This window comes from Rutilus rutilus (genome assembly GCF_951802725.1).
Source record: "Rutilus rutilus genome assembly, chromosome: 14".
Classification (NCBI taxonomy): Eukaryota; Metazoa; Chordata; class Actinopteri; order Cypriniformes; family Leuciscidae; genus Rutilus; species Rutilus rutilus.
In genome coordinates this window covers 17,164,532-17,189,773 of record NC_140219.1, presented here as the reverse complement: position 1 = coordinate 17,189,773, position 25,242 = coordinate 17,164,532, and the positions used below count along the sequence as shown (strand labels likewise).

At 39.4% G+C, this 25,242-nt stretch overlaps 1 protein-coding gene across 2 annotated transcripts in view; it reads left to right on the top strand.

The window, feature by feature from the left end:
- The window catches only part of ebf1a (EBF transcription factor 1a), a 125,082-nt gene that overhangs the window by 7,862 nt on the left and 91,978 nt on the right, over positions 1 to 25,242 (top strand). For both annotated transcript variants that reach the window (XM_084429812.1, XM_084429813.1), the window contains exons 5-6: positions 3,997 to 4,070; positions 7,731 to 7,799. In XM_084429812.1, the coding sequence (XP_084285938.1) occupies positions 3,997 to 4,070; positions 7,731 to 7,799 (143 nt within the window). The remainder of the gene's footprint in view (positions 1 to 3,996; positions 4,071 to 7,730; positions 7,800 to 25,242) is intronic.

The window sequence follows — 25,242 nt, the reverse complement described above, 5'->3', positions numbered from 1 at the left end:
CAAAGGCAAAACACAGTAACTACAACCGAAAAAATTATAGTCTAAGACAGAGGTTTTCAAGTTTTGGTTCCCATGAACCCTCAATATATAATTTCTAAACATATTTATATGCAGAAAGGCACATTTAAAAAAAAAAAATGATATGAAGACAACATTATTGCTTGTAAAAATTAATTAATAATAGTTTTTTAAAATTATTACTGTACCGAATGATCTGCAAAATATGTACTTTAAGCATTTTATTAAAATATGTAAATTATATTTGATAGTGAATGATTTATATTCTACATACCAATAGAGTAGTGTTAGATGCAACTTAATTTTTTTTATTAAAAATCAGTCCTAAAAATACATTTTGTATATATATACAAAACCCCTAGTGCAAAAATTTTAAGTCTGACCTGAACATAGACAAAATCTGTTTTTTTAACAGTTTTTTTTTAAGCACGATAGGTGTGACGTCAGGGGCTATCTTGAATCCAGAGGACTATGCACTACCATTGTTGTGTTTGCCTCTGAGGAGAAATTGACAAACTGTTTTCAGACTTTTTCCAGGCACTTATGTACTGTTCTCTGCATGGAGTTATTCTGAGTCTGTTTGCAGGGGCTTTGTGTGATAAATAGCCGGTCTTATATATGAAATGAATGTGTGGAGGTGTAGAGGACGTCTTTGTGTGGCCTGAACTGCTCTCTCTGCCTCCCTCTTTCTCTCAGAAAGCCTGCGGGGTCGAGGCTCTAGGCTCAGACAGTGATGCATGCTTGCTCGCTTTTAGAGGACCTTGACCCTCATTTCCGCAATGTGAAACCTTACAAACAAATGTCCCCGGATCACCTATGTCCTCTAACCAAAGCAATGACAGGAAATAATAATAAAAAAATATATGAATATGGCTGAAACGATTAGTCGATCAAATTGTCGATAAATATTTTTGATGTTGGAAAGTCTTTTGATCTCATATGATTTTGCTCTATTTTAAGGGCCTGCGATAACGCGGTTTGACCAGGGAGGCGCTGTAGCGCAATACTGTAATGCAGCTCCCTGATGAAATCCGATAGAAGAAAACACGGCATTTCGGAGTGCAAACAAAGCTGAACCAGTAGAGTTTGGGAAAGTTTAACATAACTAAAATTATAATAATAAGTAAAAAAAAAATTTTTTTTTAATTCACGTATTCAGAGACTCACGTCAACACTGTTCTCACGCCACACGTTCATTTTCTCATGCAGTGAAAATACATCGCAGAGCAAAGAGGACACTGACGACGCGTCGACAGACAAGACAGAACAGCTTACTTTATATATGAATTAAAGTCTCAGCGTTTAAACTCTGTCAATTTTACTACGTGGTTTTGGCGCTTTTTAATGTGTCGTGAGATTGCTTTAGCACTTCAGTTCAAGTAGCACGTGAACCGACCATCTCTTGCTCTTTACCACTAGTTATAGCACGAAATTAACTCGAATGAACGTCAGAAGGTATGTAGGAAGAATCTACAACTTAATGAAATCTATCATGTCTCAAGTGATAGCTCAATCAATGTTTCAACTGTCAATAAAACAGCTTGTAAACAAATATATCTTAACTTTATATTTAGCTACCCCAGGTAAACCGGCCATTCATTGACCATAAATTCGATAAGCAGCTAGAATAATGAACTCGAGAGACCATAAAATCAACAATCAGCTAGAAAAATTAACTCTAGAGACAATAAACTCGATAATCAGCTAGAATTCATATTTTTACTCTTATTAAAAAGTTATTCTTATGTTATTATTTTAAAAACTTGAATGCAATTGTATTTGAATCAGTTGTTAATTTGAACCTTTAATAGCAATGTGTTCCCTAATATGAATGAACTTTCTTTTCTGGATCTGATGCTTTACTTATAAAACTTGTTTTCAAACAAGTGTTTCATGTAATTGAAAAAGCATTGTGCACTTGTGAGGGAAACAGTTCCTCATTAGAACCATCAGCTGTTTTTCTGTGTCTTCAGTTGCCATAAGTGGCATGTATATGTGTGTTCAGAGAGAAAGAGAGAGTGATTCATGGCAAACGGGTTTAAGTGTGTGTGTGAGACAGAGAGCAGCCTGTTAATAGTCTGCAGTGTGTGTATGTTTTGAGTAGAGTCACTGATTCACGGCTGTGGGGGACATCTTGTGTGGAATTGAAGGATGGAAACAAAGCTGAGGTTTTTGGATGAAGTGTTAGCTGGGCCAGATGGCTCGCTATGCTCCAGTCTGGCAGCCCAACTGCTTGCCGCACACATAAACACACACATGCTAATGCACAAATACATGCGTGAATGCATACACATGCACAGAGTCTCACAGAAGCAGGCTTATGGAAGCTCACACGCACATATCTTTTCGAGAGGGCCATTTCACACTAGCTGGAGTACGACACTTATTTAGAGGGACCTGTAATTATGCAGTTTATCAGATCGGCCTCCTTTATCTCTTTTAACGTCACAAATGTCTTTTCTCATGTAGTAATAATAAGAGTGCTTTGCTGAACAATAATGTTTTGCATTCTGTCATTAGCCAATCTGTGAGCCCCAGATGCGTGTGGAGGGTGGGCACTGTGGCAAGGGTGGTCCTCAATGACATAAGAGGACAGTAATCTGCAAAGTCCAACAAACACTACACACATAGTTCTTTTGATTCCCCACATCTGCTTTTAATTAAACCAAAGAGCAACAAATGATGGAACTTAATGTTGCCAAGAGAAAACAATGCAGGATTGTGCAAAATTCAAAATTGAAGAATTGGCCTCCTTTCAATTCATGGGAGTGAATCAGAATTTAATTGGCCACACCCCACAGGAAGTTGAAATTCTGGGAAATGAAGCGTTCTTTCACAAAAGTCTGTCTATCTGTCCATCTATCGGCTTTTTAACTTTTCCCCCAAAAAATTTCAAACAAGTTCAGAGTTTGTGTTGACTAACTTTGCTTTTTTAAGTTAAATGAATGTTTAGGTTTGAAATGAATACAGATTTAGGATTTTAATTTGAAAGGACATTTTTCTATGAACATATAGTGTTGTTCATTGGTGTCAAATCTGAAACAAAAGAAGATAAAATCAGTTGGCAGTTACCACTGCACTGACAGTTATGTTATAGATTTGATGTTAAAGGAAAAGTTCATCCAAACATAAACTCATTTAAGCATCATTTACTCACCATTATGCTGCTTCTAACCTGTGTGACTTCCTTCCTTCTGTGGAACACAAATAGAGATGACAGAATGATCATGCTGCTCTTTCTCATAAAGCTCCAAAAAGTACCATAGAAGTAATCCATTTGACTTAAGCAATCGTTAAAAAAATTAAGTTATTATTCATTGATTCAAAGATTTTCATATTCAAACTTTGGATGTATCCATGTTTGATGTTAATGACACCAAACACCATTGATTCTCACAACCGAACGTGTAAGCTCTTAGAGAGGTGGTTGAGGATTGTTTTCCATTGCAGCAAGTAAGTGGGCATTAAATTGCCCACTTTAAGCCTGGCTCAGCCAGAGACAGACCACCCCGCACACGAGGGCTCTGTTCAAGCCGTCCTACGGTGCACTAGGCGATTTTTATTGATTGATTTGCTGAAACAAAATGACATGAATGAAATTCAGCACCCAGTGTGAGAGTGAGAAACACAGGACCAAATGAACAAAACATTTGGAAACAAAGATACTAAAACTGAACTGATCATTCCCATGCTGCATGAGATCTTTCAACGACAGCCTCTGCCAGATGGAAGAAGGGTCACATTCACCGCATATAAGCGTTGCAGTGCGTGTATGGAGAAATTATGTGATGTCATAATGTTTTTGTTTCAGTGAAACGATACAAACAGATATCCGAATCTTTTCATGGTAGAATTTAAAACACCCTGAGAGTTAGTCATGGAAATTCGTGCACGCTCCGAGCGTTTACACCACAAGGAGAAAATGTTGTTTGTCAATTTTCTCTAACCACATTTTTTCCACCTTCTCTTGTCCATCAGGCAATTATCTATGAAGGGCAAGACAAAAACCCAGAGATGTGCCGGGTGCTGCTGACGCACGAGATCATGTGCAGGTGAGAAACACACACACACATGCAATACACCACACTCCCTCCTTCACTATTACACAATCAAGCTCTTGAATCTTCCCTACCAAGCTCTGCCCGCTGACTGTGAGAGCTTTACTTTGGCTTCATTCTTGTCTTGGCAAGGCTGCAGACCTCTGGATCTAGCATTAGTGTGACAGGGCTGAGCTTTCTGCTCACACACACACACACACAGCTGTGTGTAAGCCTTGTTGTAAAATTAGACGTAAGAGGGAGGATAGATTAACATTATTATAAATTTGCTGAAAGGTCAGATCATGATTCTTTAATTTATCAAAAACATCCGTCAAAACTAGAATAAACAGTTTACTTCTATTTAAGAGGGATGCAGTACGTTTATATCAAGGCTCAAGTTTAGACTTACAATGCACTATTACACAAGACACTCCCAGATCATTTTTCACCAGCCCAAATGGGATCCTGATAAAGTTACGCCAGCCTGTTTCCTATCAGAGTTAGAACTGTTCTTTTCCCAGACTCTGGCTCAGCCTTAAAAATCAAAGCTTGAGTATGTTCAAAATAGATGCCAGCTAACATTTCTATTTTTGGAGGCTCATTTATCGGTGTTTGGTGGTTCTTATTTTAGTGATTGTTTAAATAAACACTCAAAAGCCAAGTAGAGTAATACACTTTTGGACAGCACATTTCATAGTCATATAGTTGTCACCGTTCAGAATTGAAATACCTGAATTTGAATTGAATCAGCAAACAGGATGCAGAATTCCTATTTAAATAACTAGGAACTCATTTTAACTAAAAAGCAAAGTTTGTCAAGACAAATTTTGAACTTGATTTGAAAGTTTAGTAAAAAGCCTTGAAGGTTTACATGGATAGATAGTAGTGTTGTCAAATCGAGTAAGCTCATCATATATATGTGTGTGCATATATATATATATATACATACACACACACACACATTATATATACACAAACTTTTATGTTAGATGCGATTCATCGATTTGACAGCACTAATACATAGATATATTCATGAATTTAAAGGGACCCGGATTTTCAATTCTGAATTTTGCACATCCCTGTTTGTCGTGACCGTATAAAAATTGAGTTTCATGGCATGAGAAATGGAGGAAGACAGACCTTAAGTTCAGAGCGGCCCTCGTCTCTCTGCCTTCTTGATTCTCTATCCAGGTCATCCACTTCTTGCTCTGAAAGGAGAAAAAAGAGAGAGAGCGAGAGAAAGCCATGCACCTTTAATTAAAATCAAAAGATAAATTCCTTGCACTTAAAACTGGGTTGTGGAGATGAGTCCTCATCTATTTTTGGTTGAAATGGAGAGCATTTGAACAGTTTTCTACTAAAAATATACCACTCATGCTTGCTTAATTAGGACAAGGAAAAACTCATTACTCAATAAGAATCCTCTTGTTATTCCACAGCTAATGAATGCAGCTTGCTTTGAGTTTTGACAATGAAATATGTGCAGGCGAGCCAAGGCTCTCTCCTCTTTCTCTTTCTCTTTCAATCTTTCACTCCCCCTCACTACCTCTCTCTCTCTCTCTCTCTCTCACACACACACACACACACACACACACGCACACAGCCTTCTGTTATTGCTCTTTCAAAATACTTGCTGATTTAAAGATGTGTATTAACACAAACACTAAGTACCATACGTGCCTACAAAGGCTCACCATGTCAGCTTTGATCTGCCACTGTAGGATTACACGGATCACATCTGAAGTACATATCGCTACTGGAACCCATAAGGTCCCGCCAATGCAAATGTCTATACTTGGTTGCACACCAAAGAGCTTTCTAAAAGCAGCAGAAAAGGAAAAAGCGTCTATTTCAAATGAGTAAACAACTAAATCTCGTCTCTTTTTCCCTTCTTCATCTGTATATGGTGTTTCAATACAGAGCCTGTGCTGAGAGAAAGGCACAATTACCAGTCTGCAATTAGACTGCTCTCCATTAATCAGGGCTGTTAATTGCTGTATGCCTTGCCATTAGCCATATGGTGCCGCATGGGCCTGCAAGCATGAGACACAAACGCGTTTTCCCAAACAACTCGCTCACAGGCAAGACTAGAGACAATCGCTCAAACGCAACTCTGGGCTCTTTATGATGGAGTTCCACTTCCTCATACGCACGGATTGATGAGATTTTGTTTGGTTTGTGTGGTGCAGATGAAACATCACAAACTTGGCCAGATTATTAAAGGCTGGGTGGTCACAGTTGGAGAAACGCTGCTTTGTTTGGTTTTGGGGGCTATTTTAGAGTCGCTGTCTGTAAAGAAGCTGGACTACGAGCAGTTCAGCTTTAATGGCATCAGCGAGGGCCACATCCTGGTAATTACGTGCAGCAATTTGGATTTAATTTCTTCAAATGCTGCAGCAGGAGGAAACGCTTGAGATTAAAGATTATGGTTCCCCTGCAGGTCCGCTGGGACGGAGCAAAATGAGCCAGAATGGGCGAAAAATCCCCCTGAACGAAGCCAGAGCATGCGTGGAGTCATTAGCATATCGTTGATGGGGGGCTTGTTGTGGTTTCCCATGGGTTCTGGCTGGCTATTGGGTTATTGGAGAGTCACATCCATATGTGCCCACCCCTCACATCCCAGAAAGCCTTGCTTCTGTGTGACCCACTTCTGAGAGAACATTGCTAAAGACTTGACTGCTCTCAGAGGAGTGAGAGAAAATGAGAGCAGCGAGAGGAAGGAAGGTAAAAATACAACAGCGAGGAAGAGTAAACTGATACGGAAGCACCACACTCTGTCCAAACTAACTAACAACGCTTAGACCGCCAGGGTGCGTGACTGAGGGGTCAAGCTCAATCAATCTTATCATGCTCATCAGGTCTAAAGGAGCCAGCTCACACACAGATCTGTTCTGCTCCTATCACATGATGTCTCATGCCCTATACCTTCTCTCATTCAAGCCCCTCTGCCATCTGTGCAGGGAAACCTGAACTCACCGCCCCACCTGCTGTTTACCGCCACAGCCTCCATCCGCCGAAGACACCATGTATACACCCCTTTTCCATCCCTCCTGTCTTCTTTCACTTGCTCATGCTCTAGTATCCATCTTGTTCTCCGCTGCTGGAATACAATTTAACACACACACACACACACACACACACACACACACACACACACAGTTCTATACTTTTTTCTAATTATGTCAAATATAAAATAAAATATACTATGTAATATAAAAAAATATACATTTATTCTGGGAACACATTAGCAACACTTGCCTCTTCTGTCTTTATGAAATCCTTCCAGGATGTATGCTAAAATGCTCCCACTTTAAGTGTCCTCTTTACCTTCGCCTCTCCTCCTGTATCCTTTCCTCTCCTTCCCATGCCCTCGTCTCCTCTCTCCATCACTCTTTAACTGACCAGTTATCAGCCACACTTCTTATCCTTCAGTAACCGTCTCTGAGTCGGGCAGTCTGTTAGCTGCAATTACTAATACACTGGCCGAGAAGCAACATATTGTGTGCTGTGTGTACAGTAGTGAATGCCTGCCTTAAAGGAGTGAAAGAAAGACTTCTTTATATTTGCTACCTCTTCCTTCTCCACGGTGTTTGAGTTCAGTGCTTACATATGTGCAGTAATACCGAGATTAACTGCTCTCTTCCTCTCTTTCTCCCTTTCCATCTCTATTAGCCGCTGCTGTGACAAAAAAAGTTGTGGCAACCGTAACGAGACACCCTCTGACCCAGTCATCATCGACAGGTAAGAGCTGGGTATTAGATGTTTGTATGTGTGTTGCAATGTATCTGATCATCACACTAGACAGGAAGTCCAGTGGAAGTGTTGCAAGTGGCTTCATTGAAATTTACAGAGTTATAAAGGATAGTTTGTCAGGGTAGATTCCATATTTAATTTGACACGAAAGAAAATGAGGCTGTAAAGAAACTTGGCCTCAGTAATATATATTTTTTTCAATTTATGTTTCTTTTCTACACTCCGCGTCCTTAAAAAAACATTCAAAAGTTTGAGGTCAGTTCGATTTTTTTCCATTAAAAAATTATACTTTCATTTAGCAAGGATGTGTTAAATTGATCAAAAGTTAGAGTACATATCTTGAAAAAATAATAAAAAATATTAAGCTGCGCTGTTATTTTCAATAAGAAATGTTGCACCAAATATAGAAATACGTTTAATTTGAATTCAAATATATATAAAAAATCGAAAACAGTTACTGACCCCAAATTTTTGATTGGTAGTGTACAAGGAAATAACAGCCTGTTTTAATTTTTAATTTAGTATCTGAACCCCCGCAGAGATAATGCTGTAAATTAATTCAAATTGCATTCAAACAAGTCAAAATTACAAGTGTTGCTCTATAACAGCTTTGTGAACACATGTCTGTGGGTGCTCTATATAACTATATACGCTCTACTGCTCAGAATAAAACATTGCAAATCAAAGGCTGCATTTCAAAGAATTCACCATCAGTGGGAAAAACAACCTGACAACAAGCATAAAAAAGCCTTTCTGGAACCAGAAGCCATTTGTTTGCAAAAGAGTAATTGTTAAGTGATCGAGCTGGGCTGTTTTGAGGCCCTGTCGGGGTTGTTGAGTATGTAGTGTGCTCTGAAGTGTGCATGTATGAATAATCAGCAGTGAAGATGTGCAAGACTTCTGGAGAGAGCAGCATGTGCAGCGAAGCACGTCTCCTACCATTTTTGTTTAAAAAGATCATACAACCGTGTCACGTTATTATTGAGTTACTATATCATTTCTGACTCGATCGTGCCGTGGTTCGATGAAACTAAGCATGGATTTCTGCAGATTAAAGTGTGTTTAAGTGTCAAAGGTGTGTTCTGATCTGTGTGTTAATAAGTCAGTGGCCTGTGCTATCAGATGAACACAGCTGTAGGATCACCGCGACTTTGCCAGCATTGGGGTGTGTGTGTGTGTTTGTCAGAGAGTAAGAGAGGCTTCTACCTGGCTGCTGTGTCTGTGAGGCTGGCCCATTTCTGCTCCACTGGGCTAGAACGCTTCACGGCTCTCAAAGACAGCTGCAGCCCCTCGACGCCACGTGGCATCACCTCCACCCAACACATGCTCACACAAACACACTGCCCATCACTTACTCTTCTTGATTGTTTTTCTATATGAAGTTTGTCTGAAATGCTTCCTCACATCCTCCTGCTGCAGCTCCGCTGTGGCTGTTTGCGGTCTGAACGATTGTGTTTCGGGTCTGGCTGAAGTCGGCAGCTGTGCTCGAGGTCACCACAGACCCCTTTAGGCTCAGGTGCGAGGGCATCGCTAGTTGCCCGTGAATAAAAAAGGAATTAGTAACAGTTTACTTTTAGTCATGTGTCTCTCCAAGATGGGAAAATAGGTCATTTGAAATGAGACCGGGAAATATGGAAGAGTTTACTGGAACTTTCAATATTTTCTTGGCCACATTCACATACTGGGGTTCCCAACAAACAAGGCGCAAGATAGAACAGAATCAATTACGGCATGCGTAGACGAGCGCGCACACGCTCCCAAATTCATCAAAAATATGATTTTGAGCTTCTTCTTTCCCTTGAAGTTATTTAGCTGAATAAATAAGAGCTCATTAGTGTGGTCTTGTTTCAAAGAGCTGATTAGGTTTTACAGCAGTAATTAGCAAGGCTAGCGCTAATTCCTCTGGAAGAGTAATGAAAGTGATTTCCTAATTAGGTTCCTCTCATAAGACAGCACAACAGGCCATTTCAGCGAAACCAGAGGAATGTCAGATAAATAAAGCCAACTAACAATGCCTTATTAGATTGTTAAAAGAACAAATCTTACTCGCAGCAGATCTGCGCTCACGGGACCTTCGGCTCACGGTTCGAGTTCCCAGACTCAACGGGAAGCTTTTGAAAATGTGATTGGGGTAAATTGAATTACTCACGTGAAATTAAAACTGGTTCGCTAGCTATCTTTCTTCTCAGAGGGGTGTGTTTAGTTTACATTGGATGGCTGTATCTAATCTCATTTCATGTGTAAATGTATGTGTGTCTTGATTGACTCCTCGTCTTCTCCTTTTCTTCTTCTTTTACCTTCTGAGCTCTGTTAATGCCCCAGTAAGATTATTTCAAATACTTTAATCTGCTCTCATTGACACAGACACAAAAGGCCAGTGACATCTAATAGCAGCCCTTTTCACTGCCTCCTGTTTCATCTCTTTCACATCCCTTAGAAGCGCTCTCTCTTATTCTCTTTCTCGATTTCTTTCTCTCTTATCATTGTGTGTGTTAGGAGTAATTGAAGCTCAATAAGCCGTACAGTAATGGGGAAAGGTGTCGTTCTATCTCCCTGGGAACATTGCAGTTGATGCCTTCATCTCCATGGATACTCTTAAACACTGATAGTGATTTCGGAGTGCAGAAAGTTCATAGTTCCCGCGCGAACCGTGGGAGTTCTGTGGCTTTGCGCTCGGTCGCGAGCCCTGACCCCGCTGGAAGGCTTTATTTGTGATGTAAACTTCAACATCTGGATATCCACTTCATGAAGAAATAACACAGTGAAGGATGGAAAACGCCACGGAACGGGCTTGATGTGCCCTTTCTCTGAATGTTTAATGGAGGTCTTTGGCTCGCTACTATACTGCTGGCCAGATTTGACCTTCTAGAAGAAGAAGACCTTCAGGTCTCATTAAAGCAGAACAGGAAGTAATGTTTCACAGAACCATTTTCGCTCCTGCTCTGCTACGGGCCGCTCACACAGGATGTGCTATTTTATTCAAAACAGCATGAGAACGCATGAGTTCTTCTAAAGTGATATAGCGTAATATTAAGAGAACACTTATGAACTTAGATGCTGATTTTTTTTTAAATTATCTATCTATCTATCTATCTATCTATCTATCTATCTATCTATCTATCTATCTATCTATCTATCTATCTATCTATCTATCTATCTATCTATCTATCTATCTTCTGCTGAGCTATGAAGGAGCAACATCTGAGCAGTAAAATTGCACCTCAATATTGGATGTTTGGGAAAGAGACAGTGACAGCGAGCAGCACTATATTCCTGCAGTATGTTTGCATTAGTGGATTAGCGGGCTCTATTTCACAGAGCTGTTCTCTGAATCGGTGGCCAGAGAGTGATCCTCACAGGCTGGGGCTCCCATTGTTAACGTAATCCTGTCCGGTCTGTAGCCCTATTGTGTGGCAATTAAGACTGAGAGACTGTGGAGAGCTCGGCGTGAGTGTCTGTGTGTGCGAGCCATGAAAACGACAGTAATACAGTGAAGGATAGTATTTGCAGTTTACATGTTTCTGTCTTCTCTACAAAAATTTCTTTCCCTCTTAAAGAGTGAGAATAAGATGTGCTAGTGAAGGAAAATGTGGGCATCAGCTTTAAAAAGTGTGCGTGACTCCAGGCTGGGCTGTCACAGCTGCTGAAAGGTGAGGTGCTCTTATGCAGTGACAATGTCTCTTCCTAGAGAGAGAGAGAGAGAGAGAGAGCGCGTGTGTGTGTATGTGTGTGCGCTTGCTTGTATTTGTGAGTCTGTGCGCATAGGTGTATATGTGTGGCCTACTTAAGTCCAAACGGTGCAGGAATAATAAAAGGCCAAGCTCTGCTGTTCAGAGTTAATACAGGGTTAAAGATATGCAACTCACTGTCAACAATCCCATCATCCGCCTGGATGGTTCCCAAAGAAGAGCATGCACTCCTCTCCACTCGCCCGTGCCTGTGTGTGTGGCCCTGTGTGTGCTGTTCTCCCCTGACAACTTTACCATTCTGTCTTCTTTACTCTCTCTATATACCGAGCGCCCACTTTCCTTCTCTGTTGCTTTTTCACTCGCACAATTATAAATGTCACATTGACTTTTTTTTTAATTAAGCTAATTAATTAACCTGATTAATAATATATTATTTAAACAAATTAATTATAACTCCAGCCCATTTACTATTGTAAGACTGTAGCTACCACTGTCATCAAAATAATAAGAAAAAAGACCATTCTGAAATTTTCTTATGCTGTATGAATATATTTCATGTTTAAAATAGATTACATACACAAAAGAAGCCTAAGGCAAAGCTTTTTCCCAGTATTAAGCTACAGGTATATTTTCAACTATACCCAGGTCTCCATAAACAAAATTTTAAGCTAATTTTTTAATAATGCATTAAAAACTGCTTGATGAAACACAAAGGTGCAAATCAAATTTCCAGTTTCCAAATGTTAATAAAAAAGGTTTTCTAATGTTTTTGAAATAAGTATCTTATGCCCAGCAAAACTGCATTAATTTGATCAACACAGTGAAAGCAGACATATTGTGAAATATGATCACATTTTAAAATAACACATATTTGAATGTTTTAAAATGTTATTTATTCCTGTGAAGAAAAATCAGAATTTCCTTTAGAAATCATTATAATATGCTGATTTATATATATATATACACACTAAAAAAAATTATTCGTTGAATTTAATAAAAAAAATTATGGTAAGTAGTTGCACACAATTGATTTAAACAAATGCATTAAGTTGAACTAAAATGTAATAAGTTCAACTTAATACATTTCTTTAAATGTAGCTAAAATCAATTGTGTGCAACCACTTACCATAAAAAAAATGGATTAAATTCAATGAATCATTTTTTTCAGTGTGTGTGTATATATATATTTATATATTTATTTATATATTTATTTATAATTTTTTTGGATAAAAAAGTTCAAAACAACACTGCTTTATTCACAAACCTTTTTTTGTGATTTTCTGGATTTTTGCATAAATTACATTGGCAACATTGGTTAATACATTGGTTAATTTTGTCCCAAATGCATAAGTCATAAATACACACATACACACAAACACACAGCTATTCTCTCTGCTCTATCTCTCTGCTTGTCCAGCCTGTTGTTCACGAACAGGGCATGAGTTTGCGATCTCTGGGAAGACTGATCGGCCCTTCAGGCTAGTGCTAGAAACCCTGGCAGTCAGAGTCTCCTCCTCTGCTCTCACAGATAAGAGCCCCACGGATCAGCCAGATCACTGATCCACTTCATACGCTTTAGACACAGATCTGACCCACTCAAGGCTACTGACAACACTTACTGATGAGAAAGAGTGTTTATGAGCAAGACAGAGAGGAAAACTTCATTTTACTCCAAGAAAAGCAACCAAACCGTCTCATTTTCACACACTAGTGGCGACACAGATTAGACTGGTGTTGTTTTAAGAAGCATGTGTGCGGATGAGACCGTGTGTTTGTGTGTGTTCATATGGAGGGTATTGTTGATGTATGCCATTTCCTCACGAGTGTGTGTGTGTGTTGATTGAGGAATGTCAGACAGGAAGTGCTCCTCCCGGGGAAGGTGATGTCACCGCAGCTTCAGGGCGGCTTCCTGTCTACTTCTGCAGCAACAGATGCACTCTCCCAATTGCAAACTTTTTTCTGTCGTAAGTCCACACATACAACTTATTAACGTTAAACCTGATGTTTTTCTCAATCTGCTCTAAGCAACCTCAGATTCCCCTCTAAAGGGCATGCTGGGAAAACATCCCCTCTCTGCCTCTCTCCACTGGATGCTCTCATGCAGGGACATCAGAGTAATCCTGTTATTTCTGTCAGCACACACACACACACACACACACAAACACACACATATTTTGAACAAGTGATCAAATATATTTTAGCTGTATCTAAATACCTTTAAGAAATTATTACAAAATAAAAAACTTTATTTATTGATTTTATTTTGGATTTTATTTATCTTATGATTGGCAACAAAAGTATTGCGTTAAGCAAGAAAAAGCTCTAAAAAGATGTATACTCACTTTTTTTTTGAAAATGTATCTTTTTCTAGAAAAAGACAAAAAAAGTCAGATGAAGAATATGATTTTTTTTTGCAGTGAACACATTTTCTATTGGCTTCTCTCATCCATATGGTCAGGCCAATCAAGATTTCATAGATCTATATTTAGCATTGTGTACCGCTCAGTGGGTGTGTGTATTTGCGTGCGTACTGCACAGAGGGAACCCCCGTGTCTGAAGTCCATTGTTGTGGTTTGTTGTGTTTGGGATGCACTTCCTGTGGTGAGAGGTCAGCAGCGCGCAGCCTCGGCTGGCTGCTGAATAATTCATGCCATTGACTTTGTGTCAGCTTTCACAGGCGTGCCCAGGGATGTTTTATTCATTTATCTCATTTAGGGGCCCTGCCTGCACCTGTTCCACCATTAAGCACCCCGCTCATTTGCATTAGATGCTAATTTAGTTTACCGGCAGGCCTGGGCTCCCCTATTTTCATTATTTTTTCTTAGAAACAAATATTGTACTTAACACAATACATCGATTTGTACATGAACTATGAGTATGTGCATTGTCAGTCTTAAAAGTCAGCATGAAAGACAGAAAGAAAGAGATTTTGTAACTGTTAAGCACTCATTGTTTACTACTAATAATAAGTGGCCCAATTACTGAAACTTATAACATTGGAAGAGTGTGAACGTGTGTGTGTGTTTAGAAGGTGTCAGAGGGAACAGACTTGCCCTGGAGCAAGTTAAGCACAGATGTGCCTCTTTATACCCCTTCTCTTAGCTCCCGCCCTATTCCCTCACTCCGCATGAAGATCACCTTTCTTTTAAACACACACACACTGTCATTTTCCCTGTCATCCATCTGTCTCTCTCTTTCTCTCTTTGTTCTATTTTTATCGCCACAATCATGTCATCATAGGTCAATGCTTTGCTATACATTCTCATTCAATTCAGGTAAAGAGAACAGAATTTATTTTGTTAAGTGAACGTGAATTGACATTCACAATGCGTTTTACTTCCACAAAGTGATGCTAATAGGACGAGATTTGATTTTATATATCAGGAATTAATTGGATGGTAAAAATCAGAATTACTAAATGTGAGTTTGGCATGGTAATGCTTTAGTAGCTATTTGGCTACTAAAAATAAATGATGGCTCTCACATTATTTAAAGTCGTGTTTAAGCGGAAATATCGACAGATCTTTTGTGACATACATCTGAATAACATCTGAAAAATGTAGGACGGGAACTTTTTATTCATTGGTTGTTGATTGAACATTACATGCGTGTATAGGGTGGACTTTCATTTCATGCTGAATTTAATAGCCTGCACAGCCTAAATAATGTCAACTTAAAAAGAAAGTCATTTCAAAGTGATATTTTGATTAAAGATTACAGAAATGGCAAGTTTGTAATAACGCACAAATGAATCAGTCACAATAAGACTAGATAAGTACATTAAGAACTTAAATAGGATGAATTTTTAAGACCTCATCCCATGTTCAAGGAAGCACACCTCCCACGTTGCTACAGTGAGGGTGAGATGTTTAGACCTCTCACAGCAAATGCATTCAATGGACGACTCTGTATGTCTTTCCAGATCAGTGTTAGTTTGTGTATGTGTATGTTTCATTAGTATCACACAGAATACAGAGCCTTTTCATTGGCTGACACTGCTCAAATATGTTTTTACCACTGAACGTGCTTTTCGCTGTTGGACCCGAGCGTGTTGGCTGTATGTGTGTTGTGTGTGCCACACATTGCTCCCATCTGGAAATTAATCTTGTTTGTACTGTCTGAGACTGACTACATTATGCCTTATGTCTACTCCTCTAATTGCTAAACTCATCAGCTCTGCCTAATAAAAATATCTGTCTGAGCTCCATGCCATGCCTTGACAATTTAATCTACATTGGGTACCATGAGGAACAGTTCACCCAAGAAAGAGAGTTCTGTCTTCATTTACTCACCGTCATGATAGCTGATTTCTTGCTTCCGTGGAAGAGGTTTGGCATCCTCTGTTCTGGGAAGTGATGATTTCAAACATCATAAAAGTATCATGACGATCCACATGACTCATGCATTCCGTTCCAAGCATACTAAAACCTAAAATTGATAGCTGAACAAGTGACATCACTGCTGATTGGTCATGAAACTAAAGCTGTTGTTGAACACATTTTCAGTTATTTTAGAAAATGTCTTAGAACTTTCAGTGGTTACAATATGAAGCTATGGGGTCCACCTCCTTCAAGTCCCAAAATGTGCATGCATCCTTCACAAAAGTAATCCATCCGGCTCCAGGGGGATAAATGAAGGCCTTCTGAGGGTAATCCGTGCGGTTTTGTCGTAAAAATATACATATTTAAAACTTTATAAATGAAAATATCTGGCTTCCACGCGTTCACGGCAGATGGATGCCGGCGTATGGCGTATGACGTAGGACGTAGCGTTTGATTTAGCTATACTTTGTTCTACGTCACGACGCTTCCTACACTACGTCCTACGTCATACGCCAGCATCCATCTGCCGTGAACGCGCGTCGAACGTTGCCGGAAGCCAGATATTTTCATTTATAAAGTTTTAAATATATTTTTACGACAAAACCGCACGGATTACCCTCAGAAGGCCTTCGTTTATCCCCCTGGAGCCGGATGGATTACTTTTTTGAAGGATGCATGCACATTTTGGGACTTGAAGGAGGTGGACCCCATAGCTTCACATTATAACCACTGAAAGTTCTAAGACATTTTCTAAAATAACTGAAAATGTGTTCGTCTGAAAAAAGATTGACATATGTAAATCATGGGTTAAATATCATTTTTGGCCGAACTATCCCTTTAAGTCGCCATATTAAAATATATGTACGTAAATGTGTTGGATTAAGTAAGATTTCAGTCTGGTCTTCTGAATAATGCATAATTGGAAAATAGCACACTATTTTCACACACTATTATAAAATAGAGTACTTTTATGTCTTTTTTTTGTGGAAACTAGTGATGTTATAAACTGCGTTATATGGAAAAGAGTAACAAGTACATTCTGCTAAACATCTCTTTTATATCCCATTGAAGAAAGAAACAGGTCAAACATTTAAAATAACACAAAGGTGAGTAAATGATGACAGAATTTTAATTTTTGGGTGAACTATCCCTTTAAACATCTGTTGTTTCCATTTGTTCACTATTTGGAAATATAGGTCTTAAAATCATTAACAAAGACTTAAGGTTTAGGCAATAAACAGGAGGTGCAATAGCTGTATAGGTCAGTGAGGTGTCTGAGAGGTCTATCACTAACACTAATCATTATCTTTCTCCGTCAATATGCTGTACATCAGGGTTTCGATCACCGGCCTGTACAAACATGAATGCAAGGATGACAAATGCAGCTATTGGATTGTCGTATCTCAAAGCACACCATCAGTTCTCAACTATTTGATTGACAACCTGTATATTTGGGCCTTAGGGCAGAGGATTGTGGGAACTGTAGTGCACAGTGAATGTGTGTTGGAGGCCAGCAGAGTTGCTGAGTAGTGGATGATTATGCAGCCTTAAGGTGTTGATGGCTTCACTGGGCTGGCCTGGAGCTCCCTCCCTGTTGTGTTCCTGATGTTTCTTTCTTTCTCTCTCTCTTTCACCGTCTTATTTTTTTTTCTTCCTGGGGCTGGGCAAAACAGCCTCAGGGGACTGTGGGTAACTGTGATTGACAGCCAGATGCAGGCAGAGGTCGAAGCTGCTTTAAAACGTCAATGGGCTTTCATCTTGTAGCGGACACCAGCTCTCTTTATACACACACTCTTGCTCTTTCACTCTCTTTATGTGCTGAAACACACGTACACAATCAACGCAGAGTATGGTGCCAATGCATTCGTAATATAATCTGCACTGATTTAGCCATTACAGCTACGAGTGCACAAGATAAATTCATGATTTGAGAGATTTCTTCTGTCTTGCTGAAAGTAAAACAGTCTAGACCAACATAAACTTCCATGGTACAAAATTTGTTGGTCAACCAGCATGGTGCTTTTAATGAAGCTGGTTCACTGGAGACATGCTGGTTAAGCTAGTCAAAGTCAACATGAAATTAAAACTGACGATTCAAATTTTTTAAACTGAATATTGCAGTGTTTATTATACATAATTTATCTGTGCACATTATGTACCCTTGTAATCCCGAATCAAAATAACTTCCCTTCACTTGCAGCGGCTCCTCTCCTCTCCTCTCCTCTCCTCTCCTCTCCTCTCCTCTCCTCTCCTCTCCTCTCCTCTCCTCTCCTCTCCTCTCCTCTCCTCTCCTCTCCTCTCCTCTCCTCTCCTCTCCTCTCCTCTCCTCTCCTCTCCTCTCCTCTCCAATGATGTGCTTTTTGGCATGAGGGCGGGACAACCTGTCACCCACATGAGATTGCAGTAATGGCAAACCACAACGATCCAATCAATTCCCGATAGGCAAAATCAAGTCCCATCCTAAATTTTTTTTTCTTGTTTGAGAAGCCAAAGCCGTTTCACGTGGACATACGTCACAAAAGGAAAGAAAAGACTATCAGAACTTCTGTTTCATGCCAACTTGAGAAGCCTAACATATGCTGGAAAAAGTAAAAGTCTGACACTTAGATAGTTCGAGACTTTTCAAAATAATCAAATCGTGCTCTTATATGTGTGACTGAACAATATCACATTTTTGGCGTCACAATTGGGGGTTGGGAAAGAAAGTGTGCACAAACACACACACACACAGATCTGTCTAGCAGGATCTGGTGGTGGCGTCTCATTTCTCATCTGTTTCATCCTCCATGCGTAATCAGATTTCAGTGTTTGCTGAGGAAAGAGGACCACTCACTCTCAGAAAGACACGCCTCAGCCTCCCTGTCTCTGTGTCTGTCTGTGCCACCCCGATCTGGGTGTTAGCATCGTCTGAATTACAAACATGTCCTGACTTAAACGTTTTGGTAAGTGTAGTGCATGCTCTTGGTTCGTGAGTGATGTAGTGCTGGAGAGGTAATGCGAATCTTTATTATTAATGTGCATGTTGAAATAAAAATGCTAATCTTGTCCATATTAATAGCTTGAACGCTTCCCAGGTTGCCTTCAAGTCTTGCGTCCTCCTGAAGGGATTTCAGGGTCCACTTCTACACACAAGCGCACGTTATGATTCACTGTTCGTGTACACTTACAAATAGACAATGAGAGAGAGAGAGCTGTGGCCCCTGGCAGGGTAAATGGATGGCTCAGGTTACAGCTCTGTGAGTGCTGGATGAAGAGAGAGAAAATGAGAGAGAGAGAGAGAGTGAGAGGGCTGTGAAGGATATTCTGGATCACAAAAGGGTCAGAGGATGAAAAATAGATGGACGTGTTAGTTCAGCTCTGGGTGAATTCAGAACTGGTTCCTCACCTTCCCTCAGAGCTCACCTGACCTCCTGTCCACCAATCTTTTTAGGGATACACTGTGGAAGAGTTTAGAGGAGTGTGTACTGCTCAAAAGCACACATTTTTGGTCTGTTCCAAAAATCTAGGCATCATTTTCATGAATTGAAGTTAAATATAAGGAATAAAGTCACAATTGTGAGATAAAGTCAGAATTTTCCTTAGTGGAATAACCTGGATACAAAAGTATCTATATATTAACATATACATTAGCATTATATATAACATATATTAATGTTTTGGAAAAAAAAACATTCATTTGCAATCAGTTGCAAAGTTAGGAAGCCACTGTAAGTCATGTTTTAAAACAGCAGTAGTCACCTAAATCTGACTCCCTGCCTGCCCGTGTTTCTATCTGCTTTTGTTCAGATGTTTGTGAAGGGGTTGTGAGAGCCACACTGACCCAAATGAATTATGTCCCAGTTCTCCAGAGGCAGTGCGTCAACTATTTAGGGCATTCTGTGCAAGAGATTTTAGACCAAAGAGAAAGGGTGAGTGAGAAAGAGAAACACAATGGAAAGAAGAGAAAATATGCTGTACTAGTTAGGATGCTTCCACCTCATATGAAAACACATCATGGCCAGATTTACACTCAGGTCATTTTGAGGTAAGCTATTTTTACACAGACTATACTGTACGACACAGCTGTCAGTCACAGATGTTAAAGAATTATAGGTAGTGTTGTTTTGTTTAGGATGGCCGTGTCTGTGCAATTGATACTTCCCAGTGTGCAATCTGCACAAGAAGTGGACTACAGCCTCCCACTGTGGTCTGCATTGTTGTTTTTTAGCACTCCCCTCTACCCTGAGCCCTGACAGCACGGCACCAGCACCCAAAAACAACAAACACGTCCTGTAGACTTCAATCTGCACTTATAACACGCTACTGTCTGGAAAGACCATTTGCATTCATTAATTGTTTTCTCAATTAGAGGATTCAGCATTCAGGACTTTAATCAGGGCATTTAAACTATTTGGGTTGGAACGATTTTTTATGTTTTTGAAAGAAGTTTCTCATTCTCATCGGGGCTCAGAGGCTGCATTTTTATTATTTGATCCAAAATACAGTACAACTTAACGAAATGTGAAATACAAAAGTATGTATTCTTTTTTTATTCACACATTCATTTCAAAATTAAAAGGATAATACACTCAAAAAATGAAAATTCTGTCATCTACTTACCCTCGTGTCACTCGAACCCTGATTTCTCGCATCTATGGAGCACAAAACTCTTTTCCATGCAATCACTGTAATAAAGATTTTTTGAAAACAAATATTAGGCTACTACGTTACAAGGAAATGCTATTTCAGGTTTTCCTCATTCTGTAGCTTGCCATTTCTTTGTGTATGTTTTTGAAATTTATTGGCAATTTCTGAGTGAAAATTGCTTCTATACCACATTTTTTTTCAATGGTGACAATGTGATCGCAAACCAAAGATGTACCATATAAGTGACTGATATGCTGTAAGAGAAAACATTTAAGTCTTCTACAGCCATACAATAGCTTTGTGTGAGAAACAAACTAGTAATATCAGTATTGACTAAGTATGCAGTGGGTAGATGGCAGAACGCTCATTTTGGGGTGAATCGCTTTAAAGATAAGGTATAAAGGCTTGGCTTTAGAAGCCACGGAGGGCTAATCTGGCAAAATTGCTGTTTGTTGTTTAACTCCAGTGAAAAGCCGAACAGCTGGCCGTATACCACCCAATTACCTCATTCTTCTGTTCTGACAGGTTGAGTTTTATCTCCTGAGCAGATTACACATTGAATGTTTACAGTAAGTGACTGAGAGCAAGACGATGCCACTGAAAACAGATAAAAACAGCTAAATTAATGTATAGAGTTTAGAGGAAGGCAGTGATCCAAACGCCAGCACCAGCGCTTACATAACTTCCTGTCTCTCATGGCCTGATTTCTACTGTATGTTTGTATTTGTTTTTAAACTGACAATCATTCCCTGTACCTCCCGCTTCTGTCTTTTGTCTTTTCCTCTCTCTATTTGTCTGTCCACGAGGCGAAATGGAATGATGCAATTTTCTAATTCAGTCAAATAAAGCTCTCCTTTTGTCAGCTGTCAGAAGCCGGGCTTACAGAGGTCAGAGGTCGCAATGCTGCTCTTAGGAGAGCGCTCATCGATTAGCCGTCAAGCCGCTGCCGCCTCGTCTATTCCGAGTGGGAGCGATGGAGGGATGCTGAGCTCCATTTCCATAATTGCTCAGCGCCTTAAGTGCTGGTACCTTTAGAACAGAGGAGGTTGGAGGGAAAATAAAACAGATGCAGAAATTATAAGGCAAATACAGTTATTGAATATCAGTATATGAACGAACTGGGCAATATTGATCTGTAATTGAGCAGGAATAATTCTTCCAGGCATTAAAGCTTCACCTCTGTAGCATGGACACTCTCTTTCAATAGACTTTCATCATGAGAAATGAAACTTAATATCTGCAATCTAGTTTAGCTTAGTTTATCTCGTTCTTTTCTGTTAATGCGGCGCAATGTAATCTCAGATAGTGATAATGCTACCAAATCAAAATTTCTCTTCACTTACTCTTTGGATTTTTTGCTCTACAGACTGGAAATGACTTAACACCAATTCCAATTCATCAACAAAAGTAAAATTGAAGAATCTCATTGAGAAATCATATTGATTGAGCAATTTAAATACTCAATGACTCAATATTGATTTCCAGGCCTGGAAAAACCATGGAAATTAATTAAAAAGTCATGGGAATATTTAGTAAATTATTGTTTTTTTTTCTTCTAGTTAAGCTTTAGAGCTTGGGAATTCTGTATTAAAAAGCAAAAAATCTGTTTGTTCGACCAATGGCAGGTGGAGGTCTTCTGGGAAACCTGTTTGAAAACAATTATTATTGTTGGTAAATATATTTCATATGATTATATTAATGTTATAATAACAATATTATTATAAATATATTTAAAAAACAAATTCAATAAAAATATTTTGCATATATATATATATATCTACGCATATTATATATAATTAAAGCTTGTGAAAAGGCGGTGCTATCTGTTTGTCCAACCAATACCAGACAGAGAAAGTGTTCCTGGGAAACCTGCTTGTAAACAATTGTTATTTTTGCAATTTAGCTTTAAAATAGTATTATAAATATAATTTTACAATACTTCTCCCTGATTTGCCTTTTGATTGACCGACAGCCATCTCTTCAGCATCGTAAATGCCAAAGAGATGGAACAAACTAAGCAGAGCAGAGCCTGGCAGACAGCTCATCTGTTTACGATTTGAGTCCAGCCAGGAAGAGAGGTCACAGGTCAGAAGCGTGTTCTGAAAGGTGTATGCCGAGAGAGAAAGAGAGAGAGATATAGGACAGGAGGGATAAAGGGTGGTCCTGTCACAACATGGCTGCTTCCTTCCACATGAAGACCACTAAACCACAGCGTTTCCTCTGCCAGAGCGGTTTCTATCATTAGAATGTGGAATAACACTAAATTGACTGATGACGGTTGGCTCACGGAGCCCGTCTTAAGCCTAAAGGGCCCCAGATAGCTGTGGACATGGCTTTTATCGACCCCGCACTTGTGCGTATTAATAAGGTCTGCTGCTCACATTCACTCCTCTCAGATCTCCTTATCTGTGTTTCCTCCCACATGACAGATGAGTGTGTCTGGGGCGCAGCATGGTCAGACAATGGCTGTGTATGTGTGTGTGTGTAATGAGGAGTCCAGACCAGCAGCGCTGTGATTGCTGCTGATTTAGGGCTGTGCTCCGTGCTGTTAATGGTCTCACACTGTGATAGAGAGGTGGCTCTGGGTCCAGGGCCATATTTAACGGCCCCTGTTATTACTGGATGTCACTGATCACCCACATTCCACGTCTTATCGTTTAAGGTTGGTGGCTGAAATGTTTGAGGATAAAAACAATTAGATGTGAGATTTACATCTGCATAGTCATTTTTACAATAATGAGAGCAACGAGGACTGAAACGTGGAGGATAAACATTCACGGATGTGGCGGAGAGAGAGCCTCAGCGTGTGCTGTTTTATTGAAGCTCGCGTTCCCTGACCTCTACATTACTACATCATCAAATTACAAATTCCATTACAATGAAATGTTTACAGCGCTGCTGCTCTGCCCGATCCACACATCTTCCTGTGACCCGTCCGCGTGTCCGTGCGTATGGGAGGAGATGACTATTTGCCGAGCGCAGGGCCGTGCATGTGCATGAATACCGAGATTACACTCGAAATAGCAGATGAGAGTCTTTGGAGCAACCTGAATGAATATCTGGAGGTTTACATAGAAAGAAAGAGACACCTGTCTTGCTGTCACTGCATGCCATATGCAGCTGCACAGCCATTAAGGCGAATGTGCACACATTTGGTACAAACTTGCAGCTTTGAATCACCAATCTGCCTGTGGGTTATAAAGGTGCCGGATAACTAATCAGCACTCACATGGCAAGATCAACCTTTTTATTGTTGTGTTTAAGGTCTTAAAGGGACAGTTCACACAAAAAAGAAAATTATTATCATTTACTCACCCTCATGTTGTTCCTAATCAGTATGCTGTTATGTGGACAGTGGAAAAACAACTGAAGAAAAAAAAAAAATCACTTAGATCTTTACCGTACAAAGACAATTCAATGGGCTAATCCTAAAATTTGTCTATATGGCTTACTCCAAATAATTTTATTCATCAAGGATGCATTGAATTGATCAATGACAGTAAATACTTTTATAAAATAATTATTGTTCATTTGAACTTTCTGTGCATCAAAGAATCATGAAAAAAAATGTATAACAAAAATATTAAGCTGCATAACTTTTTAACACTGATAATAATTAGACATTATTCTTGAGCAGCAAATCAGCATATTAGAATGATTTCTGATGGATCATGTCACACTAAAGACTGAAGTAATGGTAATTTCATCACAGGAATAAAGTACATTTGAAAATATAATAAAATTGAAAACAGTTTTTTTTTAACTGTAATAATATTTCACAAAATTACTGTTTTTACTGTATTTTTCAAAAATGCAGTCTCTGAGCATATGAGACTTAAAATATCTTACCGACTCAAACTTTTGTGTGTGTGTATATACATACATACATACATACATACATAAGGAATGGGAGAAAGTTTATCCGAAACAATTACACACAACACATGATATAACAAGTGCATCATACAGAGTTTGTTCTTTGTAGTATCCAGGTCAAAGTCATGAACTGTATTAAGAAGACACATTAAACATGCATGAAGAAGGATTGCTGTTTGATTATGGGCCTGCTTGGGTTGAATTTACTGTGAGAGATTGGTTTTGCCTGTTTTGAAGTTGAATTGTAAATGAGTGCTTGTAAATTAGCTGCCTTATTTTTCTATTTAATGCATCATGGTATAAGTGTTCATGAATAGTGGTATGTTAATTAGTAAAAATGCTCTAAAAGCACCCAGGATTTATGTGGCCATCACATGGCCGCTTCCTGAGAGATGCAGAAAAAAGCAAAGGAAATGCGGGTGCACGGAGAGCTGGCTGGCTGGGTAAATAAATTCATAAAAGGTCCATGTGATATATGGTGCTGAGATCCTCACGGACAAATGCAGGAAATTTTTGTGACCTGAATTCACAGGAAGAATACCATAAATTTGATGGTGTTCGGTGCTCTTTCTTTCTCTCTTGTTCTCTTGCTCCTGGTTTGCATGATAAGTGGTTTAGCACAGATTCAGGAACGAGTTAGATTAAAGATTATTGTAGGAGGAGGGAAGGAGTACTTGACTCAATCCTTCCTTGATCCAACAGTGAATCTGGAAAGATTCATTCAATTTGTTTTTCAAATGAGGTGTGAAATTGGGCTCTGCCACTCCGTTGCCTATTTGTTTTGTTCCTACACCTTTGATTTGTTTGGACACCCTCAACGAGGAGTCGTCTGTTAAGTGCCACGCTCAAGCTGTGTAGGCAGATTAGCCTCGCTCTAAACACTTCGTAATTGAGCACAGAAGCAAACGGGGCCGCACA